The sequence below is a fragment of the Molossus molossus genome, unplaced genomic scaffold, assembly GCF_014108415.1.
Source record: "Molossus molossus isolate mMolMol1 unplaced genomic scaffold, mMolMol1.p scaffold_m16_p_13, whole genome shotgun sequence".
NCBI classification, from domain to species: Eukaryota; Metazoa; Chordata; class Mammalia; order Chiroptera; family Molossidae; genus Molossus; species Molossus molossus.
The window spans coordinates 80,661,691-80,677,912 of NW_023425348.1; the positions used below are offsets into that span (position 1 = coordinate 80,661,691).

General features: G+C 57.5%; 1 protein-coding gene across 3 annotated transcripts in view; it reads left to right on the forward strand.

Annotated features, from left to right (window-relative positions):
• The window catches only part of CD82 (CD82 molecule), a 51,759-nt gene that overhangs the window by 11,036 nt on the left and 24,501 nt on the right, over positions 1-16,222 (forward strand). Inside the window, exon 2 of one of the 3 annotated variants that reach the window (XM_036257694.1) lies at positions 11,158-11,214. The exons of 1 other annotated variant lie outside the window; for it this stretch is intronic. Coding sequence is in view for 1 of the 2 variants with exons in the window: in XM_036257692.1 (XP_036113585.1) it covers positions 12,680-12,686 (7 nt within the window). In the remaining variant the exon portion in view is untranslated. Of the gene's footprint in view, positions 1-11,157; positions 11,215-12,414; positions 12,687-16,222 lie in introns of those variants that run through there. One more of the 3 variants, XM_036257692.1, reaches the window with a different exon arrangement.

A 16,222-nucleotide genomic window follows, 5' to 3' on the forward strand; every position in this document is an offset into this window, starting at 1 on the left:
AAGGCTGAGTCCCCTGGTCCAGACTGGCGGGGAATCTTGGGCCGAAGGAGCTAGGATGTGGGGGAGGCTCCACTCACCACCCATGCAAAGAGGGTCAGCCCCAGGGGCAGGGCTCCCCTGCTTTGGGGGGGGGGGGGTCTTGCAGTGGGAAGGCCCTGGCCAAGCCATCAGGAGACCCAGTTAAATTGAGCTCTGCTGCCACCTGGCTGTGTGACCTTGGGCAAGTCACTCCCATGCTTGAGGCATCCAAGTCTTCACTTCGCATAATGACACCTCATGCTTTATAGCTGTTGGCAGTGGACATTTTCCCCCATACTCAGTCCTGCAGGCCTCCCAGCACCTGTGAAATAGGCAGGGAAGGTATTCTCACTGAGCCCATTTTGCAGATGATGACAGAGGCTGTCAGTGAGATGCCGCATCCTACAGCTAACGAAGGGCTGGAACCAAGATTTACGCCCATGTTTTCTTTGCTCCCCATCTTGAGCTCAGTCTCTCACTCCACCCGCCTCCTAAGTAAGGAGGGAGAACTCCGGGCTCCTCCCTGTTCTCAGCCTGGGGATTAGGGGTCCCAGGGCTCTCATTTGGGCTGGCGCAGATGGGGTCTTGGGTGCAAGGGGCCCAGATCTCCAGGAACGGTGGCCTGAGATCCTTGCTCCGGGCCAGGAACCTGGGGAGGCGAGATAGGGTGGTCCAGGCTGTCCCTGTTGTCAGCTCCTGCCTTAGCCTGGACGGTCGAGACCCCTGGGGGTGGGGGAAGGGAGGTCCAGCACCTCTCCCCCTCCCACCTCAGCCCCTGGCTTCGCCTGCGACCTGGGCTTGCCCTCTGAGTTACAGTACTGAATTTTTCAGACTCTCAGACCTCGGTGCCCGGGCCTTGCGGTTCTGCCCGAGTGCCCGCACCTCCTCCCTGTCTCCTGACCGGACCGAGTCTTCCTCATTCCTTCAGGCCCAGCTCCAGTCACCTTCTTCCCTCGGGAAAGCCTTGGTACTCGGCCAAGCCGCCTCGGCTGTCCCAGGCCTGTCCAGTGGGTGAGCCGGCCGACCCGGTTAGTTAACTCCCCAGGGGGGCCATGAGCGCCAGGGCTGTGGCTGCTGTGGGTTTAAGCCCCGCGCGGGGTCTCCCGGGGCGGCAGGGCTCAGAGCCCTGGGTCTGCCTGGGCTGGGGACAGCTGACGACTCCCAGACTTTGTGACCCTGACAAGTCACTCATCTTCCCTGACCCCCTGGCTTCCTCCTCCTGACCTCTTGTGCGGCTCTCAGGAGATAAGCGCACAAAACACCGACCCGATCCGGTGGCTTCCAGCTCCGGAAGCGCCGATCCCGCCCCTTCCCTGCAGTCCGCTTGGGCTTTATCCACCTGCACCCACCCAGCCCCCTTGAGTGGGCGTCTGGTTGGGTCTTGGTCTAAGGCCTGAACGCTATCTGCTCTAGCTAGGGGTGCTCTAGGCTGGTAACGGAGGAAGGATTGGACAGAGGGACAGGATCAGCTCCAAGCAGACTCTGCCGGTTCCAAGCTGTGACCTGGGCACGATACCTTCCTAGGCCTCAGTTTCCAGATCTGTGGAAGGGGATCACCTATCTCCAGTGTTCTCAGGATCACACAGGGCTTCCTGGTAGTTGGATGAGTCGGGCGGGATCCAGGTGGCCTGAAGCTGCGAGGGCCCCTCTCAGGAACCGGGAGTCCACCAATAGGGGTTCATTTACATCCCCTCTTTCCTACTGCAGAGCAAGCTGGATCCTTTCCCTCTGGACACCCAGAGGCTCGCCAGGCTGTTGTGCTCTTGGCTGTGGGCCTGGCAACCCCCCCCCCCCCCCGGAAGCAACTTCTCTGAGCTTCTTCATCCTGTGCTGCCTGCAGACCAGGCCTGAGGCCCTGCCTGCCTCTCTGAGACCAAGGTGTCACCACAGACAGGGCCCTGTGCTGAGAGTTCTTGGAACCCCTGGAACCCCATGCCCTACCACTTCCTATAGCACTGAGCACATTTCCTTTCCATCTCTGTTCACACCTCTCCTTGCAGCTCACTGGCCCAGAACTCTCGCAGTGATAATAATCACCTTGCTTCCCTTTATTGTGCTACAGCATTAAAAACAAATTTTTTTCCTCTTGTTTTTTTTTAAATTTATTTAATTAATTAATTTTTGTTATAGATGTTTCTCCTTTTTCCCCCACCGACTCCCCCTCCCCCACCCTCCCCGCCCTGTCCCCAGCTTTGTTGCCCATGTCCATTGTTCATGCATACATGCATACAAGTTCCATGGTTTCTCTCTCTCCCACCACCCTCTCTTCTGAGGATAGTCAATCTGTGCCCCACTTCCACGTCTCTGGGACTACCCCGTTCCTCAGACTGTTATGTTCATTATATTCCACAAATAAGTGAGATCATGTGATATTTGTCTTTCTCTGCTTGGCTTGTTTAGCTTAGGATAATACTCTCCAGGTCCCTCCATGTCGTCTCAAAGGATAAGAGATCTTTCTTTCTTACAGCTGCATAGTGTTCCATTGTGTATATGTACCACAGTTTTTTTATCCATTTGTCTATTGATGGACATTTGGGCTGTTTCCAGATCTTAGCTATTGTAAATAGTGCTGCTACAAACATGGGGGTACATATATTCTTTCTGTTTGGTGTTTCAGGCTTCTTAGGATATATTCCTAGAAGTGGGATCACTGGGTCAAATGGCAGTTCAATTTTTAATTTTTTGAGATAACACCACAGTGTTTTCCATAGTGGCTGCACCAGTCTGCATTCCCACCAGCAGTGTACTAGAGTCCCCTTTTCTCCACACCCCCGCCAGCACTTGTTGTTTGATGATTTGTTGATGGCGGCCAGTCTGACAGGTGTGAGGTTCTTTACTGGATTTTGGAGAGAGAGGAAGGGAGAGGGAGGGAGAGAGAAAGACAGAAACATCGATGAGAGAGAACATCGGTTGGCTGCCTCCTGCATGCCCCCCACTGGGGATGGGGCCCACAACCTGGGCATGTGCTCTGACCAGAAATCAAACCGGCGGCCTCTTGGTGCATGGGTCGACGCTCAACCACTGAGCCACACCGGCCGGGCAGGGCTATGGCATTTTCGTTTCTCTAACCTTACATCTCCCTGTAAGGCAGGAATGGCTGGTGTTATCCCAGAGAGGGAACGTCCTGGAGCTGAAACTACTTGCCCAAGGTCACAGCTGAAACGGGCAGAGCTGGGCTTTCCATCCGAAACACCAAGGCTGAGGCCCCTGGTCCAGAGTGGCAGTGGGGGTCTTGGACCGAAGGAGCTGGGACGTGGGGGAGGCATCACAGCTGGGACTCATGACCTCTCTACCCACCCCCACCCGCAACTCTCAGCAGGTGCTCACATTCTTGGCTAAATGTCCTCTTCCAGGGGCAAGTCCTCGTGGAGTGGGAAGTGGGTTGAGAGGAGGTGAGGTGGCAGAGACCTAGGTCTTCGGGGTGGAGGGCCCTAGATGCTCACCCTGCTTTAGGGGCTGGCCTGGGGCCCATCCGCACTGCACAGAGGGGGCTGAGGGTAGGGAAGGGGAGTGGTGGCAGCAGAGCTGCTGGGCACGGTCCCTTTCTTCTTTCCTCCCTGGGACCCCGAGGGCTCCGGCTGGGGGTGGTTCCAGGGGCTGCTTGGGACCTCAGTGCTTATTTTGGTGAAGCCTCTGCTGGCTGAGGTCAAGTCCCTTTCCCTGCTTCAGCTCCCTCAGGGCCTGTGAGTGACTCCTGTAGCCCTTCTGGTGCAAAAGACCCAGCCTGCTCAGAAATCTCTGGGGGAGGGGGTGTCCCATCCAAGGCTCTGCCCAGTGCGCACAGAATCTGGGGGAGCCCACAGCCCAGAGGAATGGGCTGAGGGGGGCTGGGCCCTTGTTGACGGCTGCTGGAGGGAGGGTGGGGTGGGTGAGAACCAGAGGGCCTTGGTCCCTCCCGGAGGCCACTCCTCTTAGAGGGTGAGAGTGAGCATTGGGAGTGGTCTGGGAGCGGACCTGGGCTGGGGGAGGGGGGTGCCTGGGTCAGCAGGGCCGCATTCTTGGGCAGGTTTTGCCTCAGGCCTCCCTGGGAATTTTCCATAAAGACCAGAGAGGGCCTGCAGTCCGGATCAGGGCCCTGGGTACAGGGGAGGCTCCCTTCACCTGGAATCTGTCTCTCTGTCCCGCTCTCCCTGTCATTCTGTCCTCTTTCCTCATCTCTTTGCCCCTCTCACTCCCCCCTCCCATCCTGTCCTATCTCTTTTCACCCCCACCAGTGTCCCTCGCCCATTCGCGTCCCTCTGAATCTCCAGCGTCCCTGGAGGGTCTCGCGGGTGCCGAGGCCCGTGGCTAGCTGGCTGAGTCCTCAGCAATGCCCGAGGACCTGAGGCCCAGGGCTCTCTCCCTGGGAGCCCCCACAGGCCGTGCTGCCCTTACCCCTTTCCTGTCCCAACTGCCCGGTGTCTGGCTAAATGGCCCTCACCCTGCCGGGCACTTGGCTTTGGACTCTAGGTGCCATGTGGGCGGTGCAGCCCTTTATCCTGTCCTCAGAGGGCGGGGGCCCTGCCGCTGCCTGGAAATGGATCCCTCTGGCCACTCTTCCCTGGAGCCGGCTGCCCACCACCGGGAGGCTGGCTCGGCTGCAGCCCAGGCCTGTGTGCCGGGTGAGGTTGCCTAGGACACTCTGCGTGTTCAGACGCTCTTGGGATGTGAGTGGGAGAGACAGGGCAGGGGGGGGGGCTCAGAGGAAGCCACCAGCAGACAGGGACATGCAGAAGGGAAGAGATAGGTGAGAAGGAGGAACTGAAGGGCAGCAGGCCCAGCCCCCTGAGAGCCTGCCCTGCCCTGTCCTCATCTGGGTCTCAGCCAGGAAGACTAACCCCACCCACCTCCAAGCTCTTGGAATTAGAGTTGCCCCATGTTTTCTGGATTTTTACCCAAGGACCCAGGAGAGAGAGCTCTGTTCCTGTACCCATCAAGTACTGTGAAGCAGCTCTCAGGCCAGGGAGTGTGGGGAACCGAAGCCTTGGGAGCTAGGAAGTATTAGCCCATTTTATAGATAAGGAACTGAGGCTCAGAGAAGTTATGTGACACTTAGGGGAGGACAGAGCCAGCGTTTGAACCCACATCCATCTGGTGCCCACTACTCTAACTACTCATGTGAGATGATTAGGGCTGCCAGGTAGGGCTCTGTGAGAGTCAGTGCAGGAGAATATTCTGGGAAGGCTGCTTGGAGGAGGTGATATCTCAGCAGCCCTGTCTTTTCCTTCCTGAGCCCAGTCTCCACCTGACACATGGGGGAGGGTATTTGTGACTGAAGTGCCAGCCTGCCACCATGTGGGGTCCCTGATTAGCATCCCCTTCCTTCTTTCTAATCACCCTGCTGAGGGCCCACACCCAGCACCCAGCCTCAGTCCCTTAGGAACCCCAGCTTCGGCTCAGATGTTAACCCTTTGCTAGCCACCTGCTCCGGCTGGCCCCTGGCTGCAGGATATCTTCAGTTGGGTGGGTTTGGAGGCTGGGCCGTGGTTAGGTTATTTTAGTCCCTGTCATTTATAACTGTGTCTGTGGGCAGCATAGCATGACAGTAAAGCACAGGGTCTCTTGGTTAGACTGTGGGAATTCAGCCCCCAGCTCCATCAGCTATAACCTTGGCCCTGGGCCTTGGACCTGAGCCTCAGTGTCTTCAGCTGTAAAATGGGGTCAAGAGCAGTGCTTTCCTGATAGGGTCATTGCAAGGATAAACTGAGCCACATGAAGCACTTGGCACAATTTCCGGCAAGTAGTAGCTGCAAAAATGCTGCTATTAAATACTTTGGTCGTTAAATATTGGAGAATATCTGAAGAGCCTACATTGTCCCTTAAAGGGAGCGCTGAAGGCTGGTTGGAATCGTGTTGCTGCGTCATGATTATGTTGCTGTGGAACTGCTTATCTTCATGTCTGTGCTCCTCCAGACGGGGCCCTCCCCAGGGGCAGAGACTGTCCCATTCATCCATGTCTGTGTCCAGCTTGGGGCCCACCTGGAGTGGGGACCGATGAACTGCAGAGGCGGTGGCTCAGGACGGAAACTCTGAGCAGGGGACAGTCACTTGGGAGCCCTCTGGGAAGGCAGCCCCGCCGGCCTTCCATGGTAGGAAGCGGAATTACAAAGTAGGGAGGACCTCGGGCTCCTAATCAGAGGGTCTGGAGCATAAAGCTCAGCTGGGCCACTGTTCTCTCTGTGACCAGGACACCTGCCGCCATCTTCCTGAGCCCCGGAGGTCCTGCTTACGAAATGGGGATGATGAAGCCACACTCTCCCTGCCAGGGTGGTGTGTGTTAGATGAGATAAGGTGATGCAACCTGCTCCCAGGGGCTGCTTTCCTGTATCTTCATTTTATTCATCAGTCCTCCCTCTGTTCAACTTTTGTTGCAAGGTCCTGGGTGATGGTCGCCTTTCTGGGCAGTTTATGGAACCCGAATGTGTCCTGCATCTCAGGAGGCAGCCTTCATGCACACTCTCCTCCTGACACATGGGAGGGACTAACAGGACCTCTTCCCAGCCTTCTGTCTCTGTCATGCTCACATTTTGGGGGTTGGCAAGCTGTTTCTGCATATTCCTGGACAAACCCTGATATCCCCATTGTACAGATGAGGCTCAGAGTAGGTAGGCAACTTGTTAAAGGTCACACAGCTCTATGAGATGGTATTGGAATCAGGTCTCTCTCAATTCCAAGTTTCTACTATGACCTGGCTCATTGTTCTTCCTCCCTCTAGAGCCCACCTGGGAATCTGGGTCCTCATAGGGCCCCTGGAATCTGGGACTCCTGGACAGCCTCTTATCTTCCTAAATCTCTCTAAGTTAGGAAGTTTCAATTGATATGCCCAAATGGGTTACAGATGTGTTGAGATATGTCCTTAGCCCTTGGGGACAGAGCCTTGGGCCAGTTACCTAAGACCAGGCAAAGTTCTGTCTTTCCACCCCAGAGAGCTGAACAGAAATGTGTACTTCTCTCTGTGTATCATGATGTGAAACAGGTGGGGAATCACTGATGGCTCTAACCAATTCCTTCCCTGTCCCCACCATACACTCTGCGCACACGCTTTCCCCATGAGGGTGGGGATTCATGATCCTCTCTGGGCCAAAGTTTCTTCATCTGAGGAATTGGGCCTGACACAGGTGACATCAAAGGCCTCTCTGGCACTGTGAATCTGAGTGTGTGAGCCTTAGAACCCAGTGTTGGGAGGGAGCAGGATTTGCATGGGACTCAAACTGCCTGCTAAGAAGGCCAAACACAGTAAAGAAAGGGAGGCATGGAGAAGGAGAGGTCAGAGGCTATGGCTCTGCCTCAACTTGAGTCTTTGGCTGTGCGGGGGCCAGGCGTCTGCTCTGCCCCATGCTACATCCTCCGTCAGAGACTGAGGGCTCTCCAGGCTCATTGTTTGGGTTTCAGAGCAAATTCTGCTGGGAAAGGCCACATCTGTCACCCTCATTAGGCACATTGAAGGAACACCCTGGCCAGATTTGGTGGGGCTGATCTGTTCCTTCCTGACAGGAAGCCAAGAGTCAAGCTGCAGAGCTGGGAGAGGGTGAGGGGCCAGGCAAACAGAGGTACAGAGGTACAGAAGGGTAGGGTAGGCAGGCTCCACCATCTGCCTTATTCCCTTAGGTGGCAGGTGAGGGAGAAGGAGCTCTGGTCTCAAATCAGACCTGAGTTTTAATCAAGGCTTAGCCCTAGATAAGGCCCTAGATAAGCCACTGAACCTCTGAGTCTGTTTTTTCCTCTGTTAAGTGGGGAAATAATATCTCAAGGGTGGGATACTAGAGCGATTACACGAGGAACAATGGGAGTGGCATGATGCAAACTCTAAGTTGCTATCCCTCCTCTGCCACAGTGGGGCCAGGTATGGCTGCTGCCTGCGTGCCTCCGGTACCCTTGGCCTCCTTCCCCAAATGCCAGGGGTCAGTCCCAGCTCCAGGGTGATGAGTCCTCAGGAGAATGGGAGCCTATGACACTGGCTGGTGGGATCATACGGCAGGAGCTGTTCCTCGTGGAGCCTTGGCTTCGGCATCCGTGAGACAGAAAGGTGGCCTTGAGGCTCTGAAGTCCCATGATTCCTCGGAGGGTGTGATCTGGACCTGTTTCTTCCAAGCCATGATGCCGCGGTGGTGGGATTTGCTCACTTATATTGAGCAACTGACAGTTTCCCCAAAGAGCTTCATGCACCTCACCTTGGTCCCCCAACAATCCTATAAGACAGGGGTCCTGCTGGTGTCCCCGTGGTAGACACAAGGTGTTGGGCTCGGAGAGGCTTACCAACTCCCTTGCTCCAGCTCACAGCACAGCTAGGAAGAAGCAGAGCTGGGATTCAAACCCTGGTCTTGAAGGAAACTTGAGATCCTAACCATGCCTATGGCCCCACCATTTTTCTGTTGCCCAGAGTAACAACTTTTTGACTTTCGTTTTTCTTTTTTGTTTTAACAACAACCAAAAGGGTAAGGCCAGAGCCTGAAAAATATGATAGTGAAGAGTTCAGACAGCCAGCCCCGGAGCCAGCTGTGTTTTCAGGAAATACATCACCTGTCACACATGAAAACAAACACAGCCACCTGTGACCAGCCTCTTTTCATGGGCGACCAGGACAAAGTCCAGAGGACGGGCGCGCTGGGTGGCCAGGAATGGGCTTGCAGGTGGGGTGCCCGCAGCCAGGTGCGTCCACTTTCCACCCAAGACATAGACTGAGCTCCCAGGGGACTAGTTGGACAACTCACCAGACCGGCTGGACCTCCAGGCCCCAGGTCCCGAGGCAGAGCCCAGAGCCCGAGGCCCCTCCCAGGTGGCGGGCAGAGGCCCTCCTTCCTTAGGTGGCCCTGCCAGCCCTGTTTCCTTCACCCCAAGCCCTTGCCCCAGAGCAGCAGTGGTCACCCGCTGGCACCCTCTGACCTCCAGGCTGGGCACCTATCTGGAGGCCGGATCAAGCCCCTCAGAGGGCTTCAGACTCTTGGTGAAAACTAACAACCTCCGAATAGGAATCATCATCATGGTAATCGGTAGCATTTATTTGACATTTACTGGGTGCCAGGCATTTTACAGATACTAACTCACATAGTCTCAACAAAACCCATTATTAAGTCCGTTTTATAGGTGGGAAAGCTGAGGCACAGTGGTGAAGTGACTGCTCAAGGCCACACAGCTGGTAAGATGTGGCAGATTTGGCATTTCAGGCAGGGGGAGGAGGAGCGGGCCAGGGTGCCAGCCCGGACTAAGCCCTACTGGGTGCTAGCCTGACTGCGGCCACCTGCGCACCAGCGTGGGGTGGGCGGGGTCGTGTCCCCATTCGCTGACAGGGAGGTAGCTCTGCAGTGTCCCCCACGGGTATGTGGCTGATAGGTGGCAGATCCAGGGGAGGGAACCAAGGGTCCCTATGTGAGTCTGAGTTCCGTTCCGATACCTCCCTCTGCGGAAGGTCTGGTGAGCTGGGACAGGCAGCAGGCGGAGAGAGGAGCTTCAGCCAGAATCTCCAGTCCTCCGCCGCGTGCTCAGCTCTGGTTTTACTGTGGCTGCAGGCTCTTGCTCTCTCCGGCCCCTTGAACAAGGCACTGATCTCAAAGGTCGGCGCCTGCAGAGAGGACAGTGCTCTGGGGTTCACGACTCGGGGGTGTGCCTCCATGGTGCAGAGGTGCTGGGAGCTCGTGGGAATGGTCCCTGGCTGGGCCCTGCTGCACCGGGGACCCCAGGTCTGCCTGCATCCCCCTCCCAGCAGAGGGCAGCGGGCTTCACACATTAGAGTCCCTGGACCAATTAAGTCAGCATCTCGGGTGGAGGGGCCCAGGCACCAGCAAGTGTTAGAGTTCCCGGGGTAATCCAGTGTGCAGTGGTCAGGACCACTGCTCCAAGCAAGGGGACACGGGGAAGCGAGGACCTCCTGGCTTTCCCGGCCCCGCGACCCCTGACCAGATGGCAGTGTGTGTGTCTTTCTTGGGAGACGGTTCACAGCTTCCATGGGCTTTTCTGACCCGAAGGAGATTAAGATCCATTCTTAGGGGGAACCCCCCCAAACCAGTGATGTCAGTTCTAAGGGGCAGAAACCTCCAGTTGCAGGACCAAAGTTGGTCTGTCTTCTCTACGGAACCGTCCTTACCTCTCCAGACTGCCCCGCCCCCCTTCCCCGCATCCTGCAAATACACACCCAGTGCTTGCTGGTACTCGCGACTGGTCCAGGCTCGGGGTGCAGGTGAATGCCACGGACGCAGCCCCCCTAAGGACCCACACTCTCACGGGAGCTGCAGACACAGAAGTGAACCCCTCAGATAAATGCAGTGAGCAGGGCGTGTGACAGGTCCAGGTGTCAAAGCTGCCGCTCCTTAGTCACGGGGGGAGTCCCCCCAAGATTCTGACGACGTGGTGGGTGAGGGATGCAGGGGCCTGGCACTGGCATATTTTGATTCTGATGTGCAGCTGGAGGTGAGGCCGGCTGCGCAGACCAGGTGCTCAGGGAAGGCTGCGGGGAGGAGGGGCTCCGCCTACAGGGGGAGGAGCCAGCTGGGGCTTTGGGGGAGGCGATCTTGGAAGAAGCTACAGGTCAAAGACCCACAAGGCCGGCTCTACTAGAACAACAGGAAAGAGTGGCCTCGGCGGCCTGAGGAACGAACGTGTTTATGGGAAGGGGGTGGGGCTGAGGACTGAAGGGGGCGGGGTGCACAAGGCGAGGCCCCCACGGGCACATCAGTGCATGAATTTTACAGCAAACATCTCAGCTATATCACCATTGCATGGTTCTCAGGGTTGGGGTGTGGCAAGATCTGGTTTGCATTTTTCAAAGCCGTTCCTCTGTGGATAACGGACTGGGGAGGGCGGGGGGAACCCGTGACCAGCTAGGGAACTGGACGGGTCCCGGTGAGGCGTGGGGCCGGGGAGGGTGCTGGAGGGCTGTGGGATGAGGGGGTGAGGCCGAGACCTGACTGAGGCCCTCAGGTGTTGGAGCCCCGGAGGGTGAAGGGCCCTCTCCCCTCCTCTGAACCCTGCAGAACTTACACTCCTGGGCACCTGCCCCCAAGGGCCCTTGAGAGCGCGTCCTACGGTGTATAAGGGCTGTGAACAGTGGTTTTTGGTCAGCAGGGTGATTGCAGTACAGAGTCCTTAACAGCCTAATGGACAGTGACTCTCAGAGAGAATTGTTGCTTCACACTCGGTGACAGCAAAATGTTTTGTTCTTAACAGCACATCTCTTAGGACTCGTACCCTGAGGAACTGCTCCAGAAACCGCTGCTTGGTCAGGTGAGGAGGCGGGGTGGGCGTGGGGGCTGGGGTGTCACCTGTGCTAGGTGTCCTGCTGAGTGAGCAGCAGAGCTGGCCTCACCCACACCTCCTGACTCTGGGCCTTGGGGCGCACAGCCGCAGACCCCACTCAGCTTCCCCAAGGCTATGGGGGCTCATCCAGATTCTAGGGTCAGGCTGGAAGGCTGTCCCCAAGCCTCCTACTCTATAGGGGCACGCTCACAGGGCCAACACAGAAGGGTTCTCAGACACCAGTCCCTTCCCTGTGCCAGGGGCTCTGGGTGGGCAAGGGGCCTGGCAGGGGGTCTGACATTCAGAGCTGGCTCTGGCCGCTCACCCTGCACGCCCCCACCTCATCCCAGGGGTGAGGAGAAAAGGGGCCTGACAGTAGTCTCAGCTGACTCAGGGGCGGTGGACCTCAGACCCCTTTAGGTGGCCAAGTACTTGAAAGTCTTGGTATTCTCTGTGGGATGTCTCCTCTTCCGCTTCACCTCGCAACTCTCCCTCCCTCCATCCTCCCATCCCTCCTCCCTCCCTCCACCCTCCCATCCCTCCACCCTCCTTCCCTCCACCTTCCCTTCCTTCATCCTCCCATCCCTCCATCCTCCCATCCCTCCACCCTCCCATCCCTCCTCCCTCCCTCCACCCTCCCTTCCTCCACCCTCCCATCCCTCCACCCTCCTTCCCTCCACTTTCCCTTCCTTCATCCTCCCATCCCTCCATCCTCCCATCCCTCCTCCCTTCCTCCACCCTCCCTTCCTCCACCCTCCCTTCCTCCATCCTCCCATCCCTCCTCCCATCTCTCCATCCTCCCTCCCTCCACCCTCCCTCTCTCCACCCTCCTTCCCTCCACCCTCCCATCCCTCCACCCTCCCTCCCTCCACCCTTCCATCCCTCCACCCTTTCTCTCTCCACCCTTCTTCCTTCCATCCTCCTATCCCTCCACCTGCCCATGCTCCAGTTGGCAACGTTTTCTGGGAGCCGACTTCACTCTCATAAATAATGCATAGCCATTCCCTGCAAGGTATCACAATGCACGGGGCAGACGGACAAGTGGGCAGAAAGTCGGTGCACGGCGCTGTGAGGTGGACAGTAACCTCCATTCATTGAAAGCCTGCCTCGCGCCAGACACTTTGCCTACATTATCTGGTTTAATCTCCGGGCAAATCTGCCAAGTAGATTTCATTTTCCTCTTTTCACAGATAAGTAAGGCGAGGCTCAGAGAGGCTAATTGCTGTGTCCTAAGTCACACAGCTAGGAGGTGATAGAAGCACATTCAAACCCAGGCAGTCTGAGGCCAAAGCCTGTTCTGGCAACTGCTCCAGCGTCCAGTGCTGTTGGAAGGAAGCGGAGACGAAGTGCCCCTAACCGGCAAGGGTGCTGGCCCTGGGGAGGCGCGGCCGTGCCGTGGTGACAGGCTGGAGGAGGTGGAGGCCCGAGATGATACTAGGATGAGTAGGAGCTAATGATATGTTAGTATAACAAATTCACTGTACAAGCCAATGTGGCATAAAATTATATATTTGGTCAATTTAAATTATAGATGCTTAGAAATGGTCGATTTACCTGCTATAAAGTATAACATGAAATCGGTACTTTCTTCCTCCTGCGGCATGCACAGTTGTCAGCGACTGTTCTGGAATTTTCCACATAAAGTGTGCTTGTTCTGTGGCTGTGAAGACATCCCGGCAGGGAGGCATGGGGAGACCCTCCAGTGTTCGCAGAACGTGGACACGAGGAAGCAGCACCCAGGGCGACGGTGTCTGTTTCATTCCGTCTGCGGACGCAGCGCTCACCCTCCCTCCCCGGCAGCTCTCAGAGAGATGCCTGCCGCTCCACTCCCTGCGTCCTGACCCCAGCCCGCCCTCGCTGTCTTCAGACTCGGGTTCAGTTTGGAGCCCATCCTGCCAGTGAGGAGAACGAGGCCTGGAAGTCCCTTCCCTGTGGCCGTGCACTAGCAGAGTCAGGATGTGAACCCTTGTCTGGGATCCTGTGTCACTACCGTTTGCTCCCCTCTCCCAGGGGCCGGTGAGCTTTTTTTTTTCTTTATTGATTTTAGAGGGAGAGGAAGAGAGACGGAAATATCAACGACAGAGAACATCGACTGGCCGCCTCCTGCACGCCCCCACTGGGGATCGGGCCCACAACCTGGGCATGTGCCCTGATCGGGAATCGAACCGGCAACCTCTGGTGCATGGGTCAACGCTCAGCCAGTGAGCCACACCGGCCGGGTGGACGAGCTTTTTCTGTAAGAGGCCGGCAGTGAATGCCTGAGGCCTCGCGGGCCAGCCGTCTGCGGGGCCGCCCCTCTGCCACTGCAGTGCCCGAGCAGTGCCGTAGCCAGCCCAGCTGTATTTATGGCCACTGGAGTTTCAATATCGTGTTACAAACGACTCTTCTCTTTATTTTCTCCCAACTATTTAAAATGTAAAATCTGTTCCTAGCCCATAAGCCATAGGAAAAATAGGTAGCAGGTTGGATTTGGTCATCAGGCCTCACTGGCCGCGCCCTGTCCTACCCTGTCCTACCCTGTCCTACCCTGTCCTACCCTGTCCTACCCTGTCCTACCCTGGCCGTATTCCTGTCTTGTGGATGAAGACACTGGGACTCAGACCCCTCAGCATGGGCAGGCGGAGCTAGAATGTAACCCCGAGCCCTCGGGTTCCAACTTTGGGGTCTCCTTGGGGGCTTGGTGGTGGTGGAGTGCTCCCTAAAGCTGATGCCATACCCCATCGTGGGGCGACCCAGGTGTGTTCCCAGCCTGCGCTGAGCCCTGGCCCACCTTCTGCCAGGGGATGGAGAACACTCATCCGCTGTTCCCTGCGGCTGTGAGGGGACATGTCTGCTCGCAGCGCAGAAAGACTTGTGTCCCCAATCTTGGCCACAAGCCCGGGAGCATGCACCCCAGGCTCTGGTTCCCAGCCCCTTCTCCTCCCTCAGGCGGTTCCCAGTGAGTCTTTGGGTCTGCCTCGATTGGCCAAGCTGCCTGCCAGTCGTGGGGAGGCCGGGCTTCTGTTCCAGCGTCTGAACCCGCCCAGGTGCTTCCTGGGGAGGAGAGGGCGGCCCACGGTGTCAGCGCCATGTACTGCTGACCGGACAAGCTCCTCCAGCCTCTGTGCCTTAGTTTGCTCTTAGGGTGCCGAAGGCCTTGTCCAGCGCCTGGTACAATTTGTGTGAGTGACCAAGAGACCGGTGAGGTGGCCCCAGGGCTGGAGTGCCGGGTTTGCCAGCTCAGCAGCCTCTGCCTCTTTCTTGGCACCAAAGCAGAGCCCCTCTGCGCAGTCGCCGTGGTCCTCACTCCCTGCCTGGCCACGGAATCCCCGCCATCCCGACAGGCACGCCACTCCCTGCAGACAGCATGTCACGGTGGGAAGCTCTTGGGCTGCTTAAGAAGTGGGTGGCTTGGGCATCACTGCCCCTGCTTGGGCCTGCGCCCCCCCCCAGGACAAGAATACCCCCACCCGGCAGGTTGGAAGGATGAGAGGAGCTGACGGCAGCCAGTGGCTGATCACAGGAGCTTCGCCGTCGTACTGGGCAGGCCTGGTTTGCGCTCGAGTCTAAAAGCGGCCCGTTCTGAGCGCCCCGGCCCTCGAGGTCGGGGACACCTGGCCTGGAGGAGGGTGTGGGAGCCGGAAAGTGTACACACTGGCTCCCAGACTCTAGGCTGCTGCAGCTGCTGAGGGGCTGTTGCCACACTTCTCCAGTTTCACAAGAACCAAATGGCGCTCATGCCTCTGGGCCCTCGGCGCTGGGATGCAGTTACCGGAAAGTTCTGATGAAATGAGGACTTGCCGCCCTGGCCGGTCTGGCTCAGCGGTTAGAGCGTCAGCCTGTGGGCTAGAGTCCAGGGTTCGATTCCAGCCAAGGACACGTACCTCGGCTGCTGTTCGGCCCCAGCCCAGGTTGGGGTCGTTCGGGTGGCAACCAGCCGATGCGTCTCTCTCACATCGGTGTTTCTCTCTCCCTCCCTCCCTCCCTCCCGCTCTATCTGAAGATAAAAATGTAAAAATATTCTTGGGTGAAGATTGAAAAAAAAAGAAGCGAGGACTTGCCATCGCCAGGCTGTTTGTGCGCCTGCGTCAGCCCCAGGGGCGGGCACCACGTGCCATGTGCTGGGAAGAAGCCCAGCCAGGCCCGCAGGCCCCTGGGAGGACAGACAAGCGTGCCTCCCTCCCCGAGAGGCGCTTTGCTCGCTGGCTGTTTGTTCCCTGCAAGTTTATGAAGTGCCTGCGGTCTGTCAGGCGCTGCGCTGGGAGGGGACAGAGGAACACAGGAGCTCCCTGTGTATGGACCAGCCCCCGCAGGCCTTGCTCTCAGATCTCTGGATCTCCTGACCTAGGGGTGAGGGTGCAGTTCTCCCCTCCGGGTCTGGGGGAGGTCCCAGGCTGAGTTGCTGAGGCCGAGCTTTCCTGGCTCCGGAGTCGGCGCTGTCTCTGCATTTCTCAGACCCAGATCTTGGACCCTGGTGGCTGGGAAGAGCCTGTAGTCTAATTTCCCCATGTAGTACTCGAGCCCCCCTGTAAATCTTTATTCAGACTTTGCTTCCATGCCACTTGTGACAGGGTGCTCACTACCAACCAGATAGCCATTTTCCTTCCTTGGGCGGCTTTGTTTCGTGCGCCCGAATCTGACCCACAGAAAGGCAGCTGAAGACGGGATGTTAGCACACTGAACTGAACCCCCGGGAGGCGGTGCGCCCTCCCCACCCCCTCCCGCTGCACTGGGAGTGTACAAAGTTGAAGCCGAACTTCCACTTGGCAAGGACGAGAGAAGAGTGTCACTATGTCCAGAGAAGGCTGAGGGACCTCCGCACGGACAGGGGGATTCCCATGACAGGTCTGCCCTTCTGCGAGGAGGGAGGGGGGAAACCTGCACCTGGGGCAGGGCCTCCATTCCCTGCTCTGTGGCATCCCCTCCCCTCTTTCGTGGAAACGGGACTCGGTCTGACGCCTGCCTCCCGCCACCCCGGCGTGGCCTGGCCAGCTCTCCAGGCCCAACTGCTTGGTGC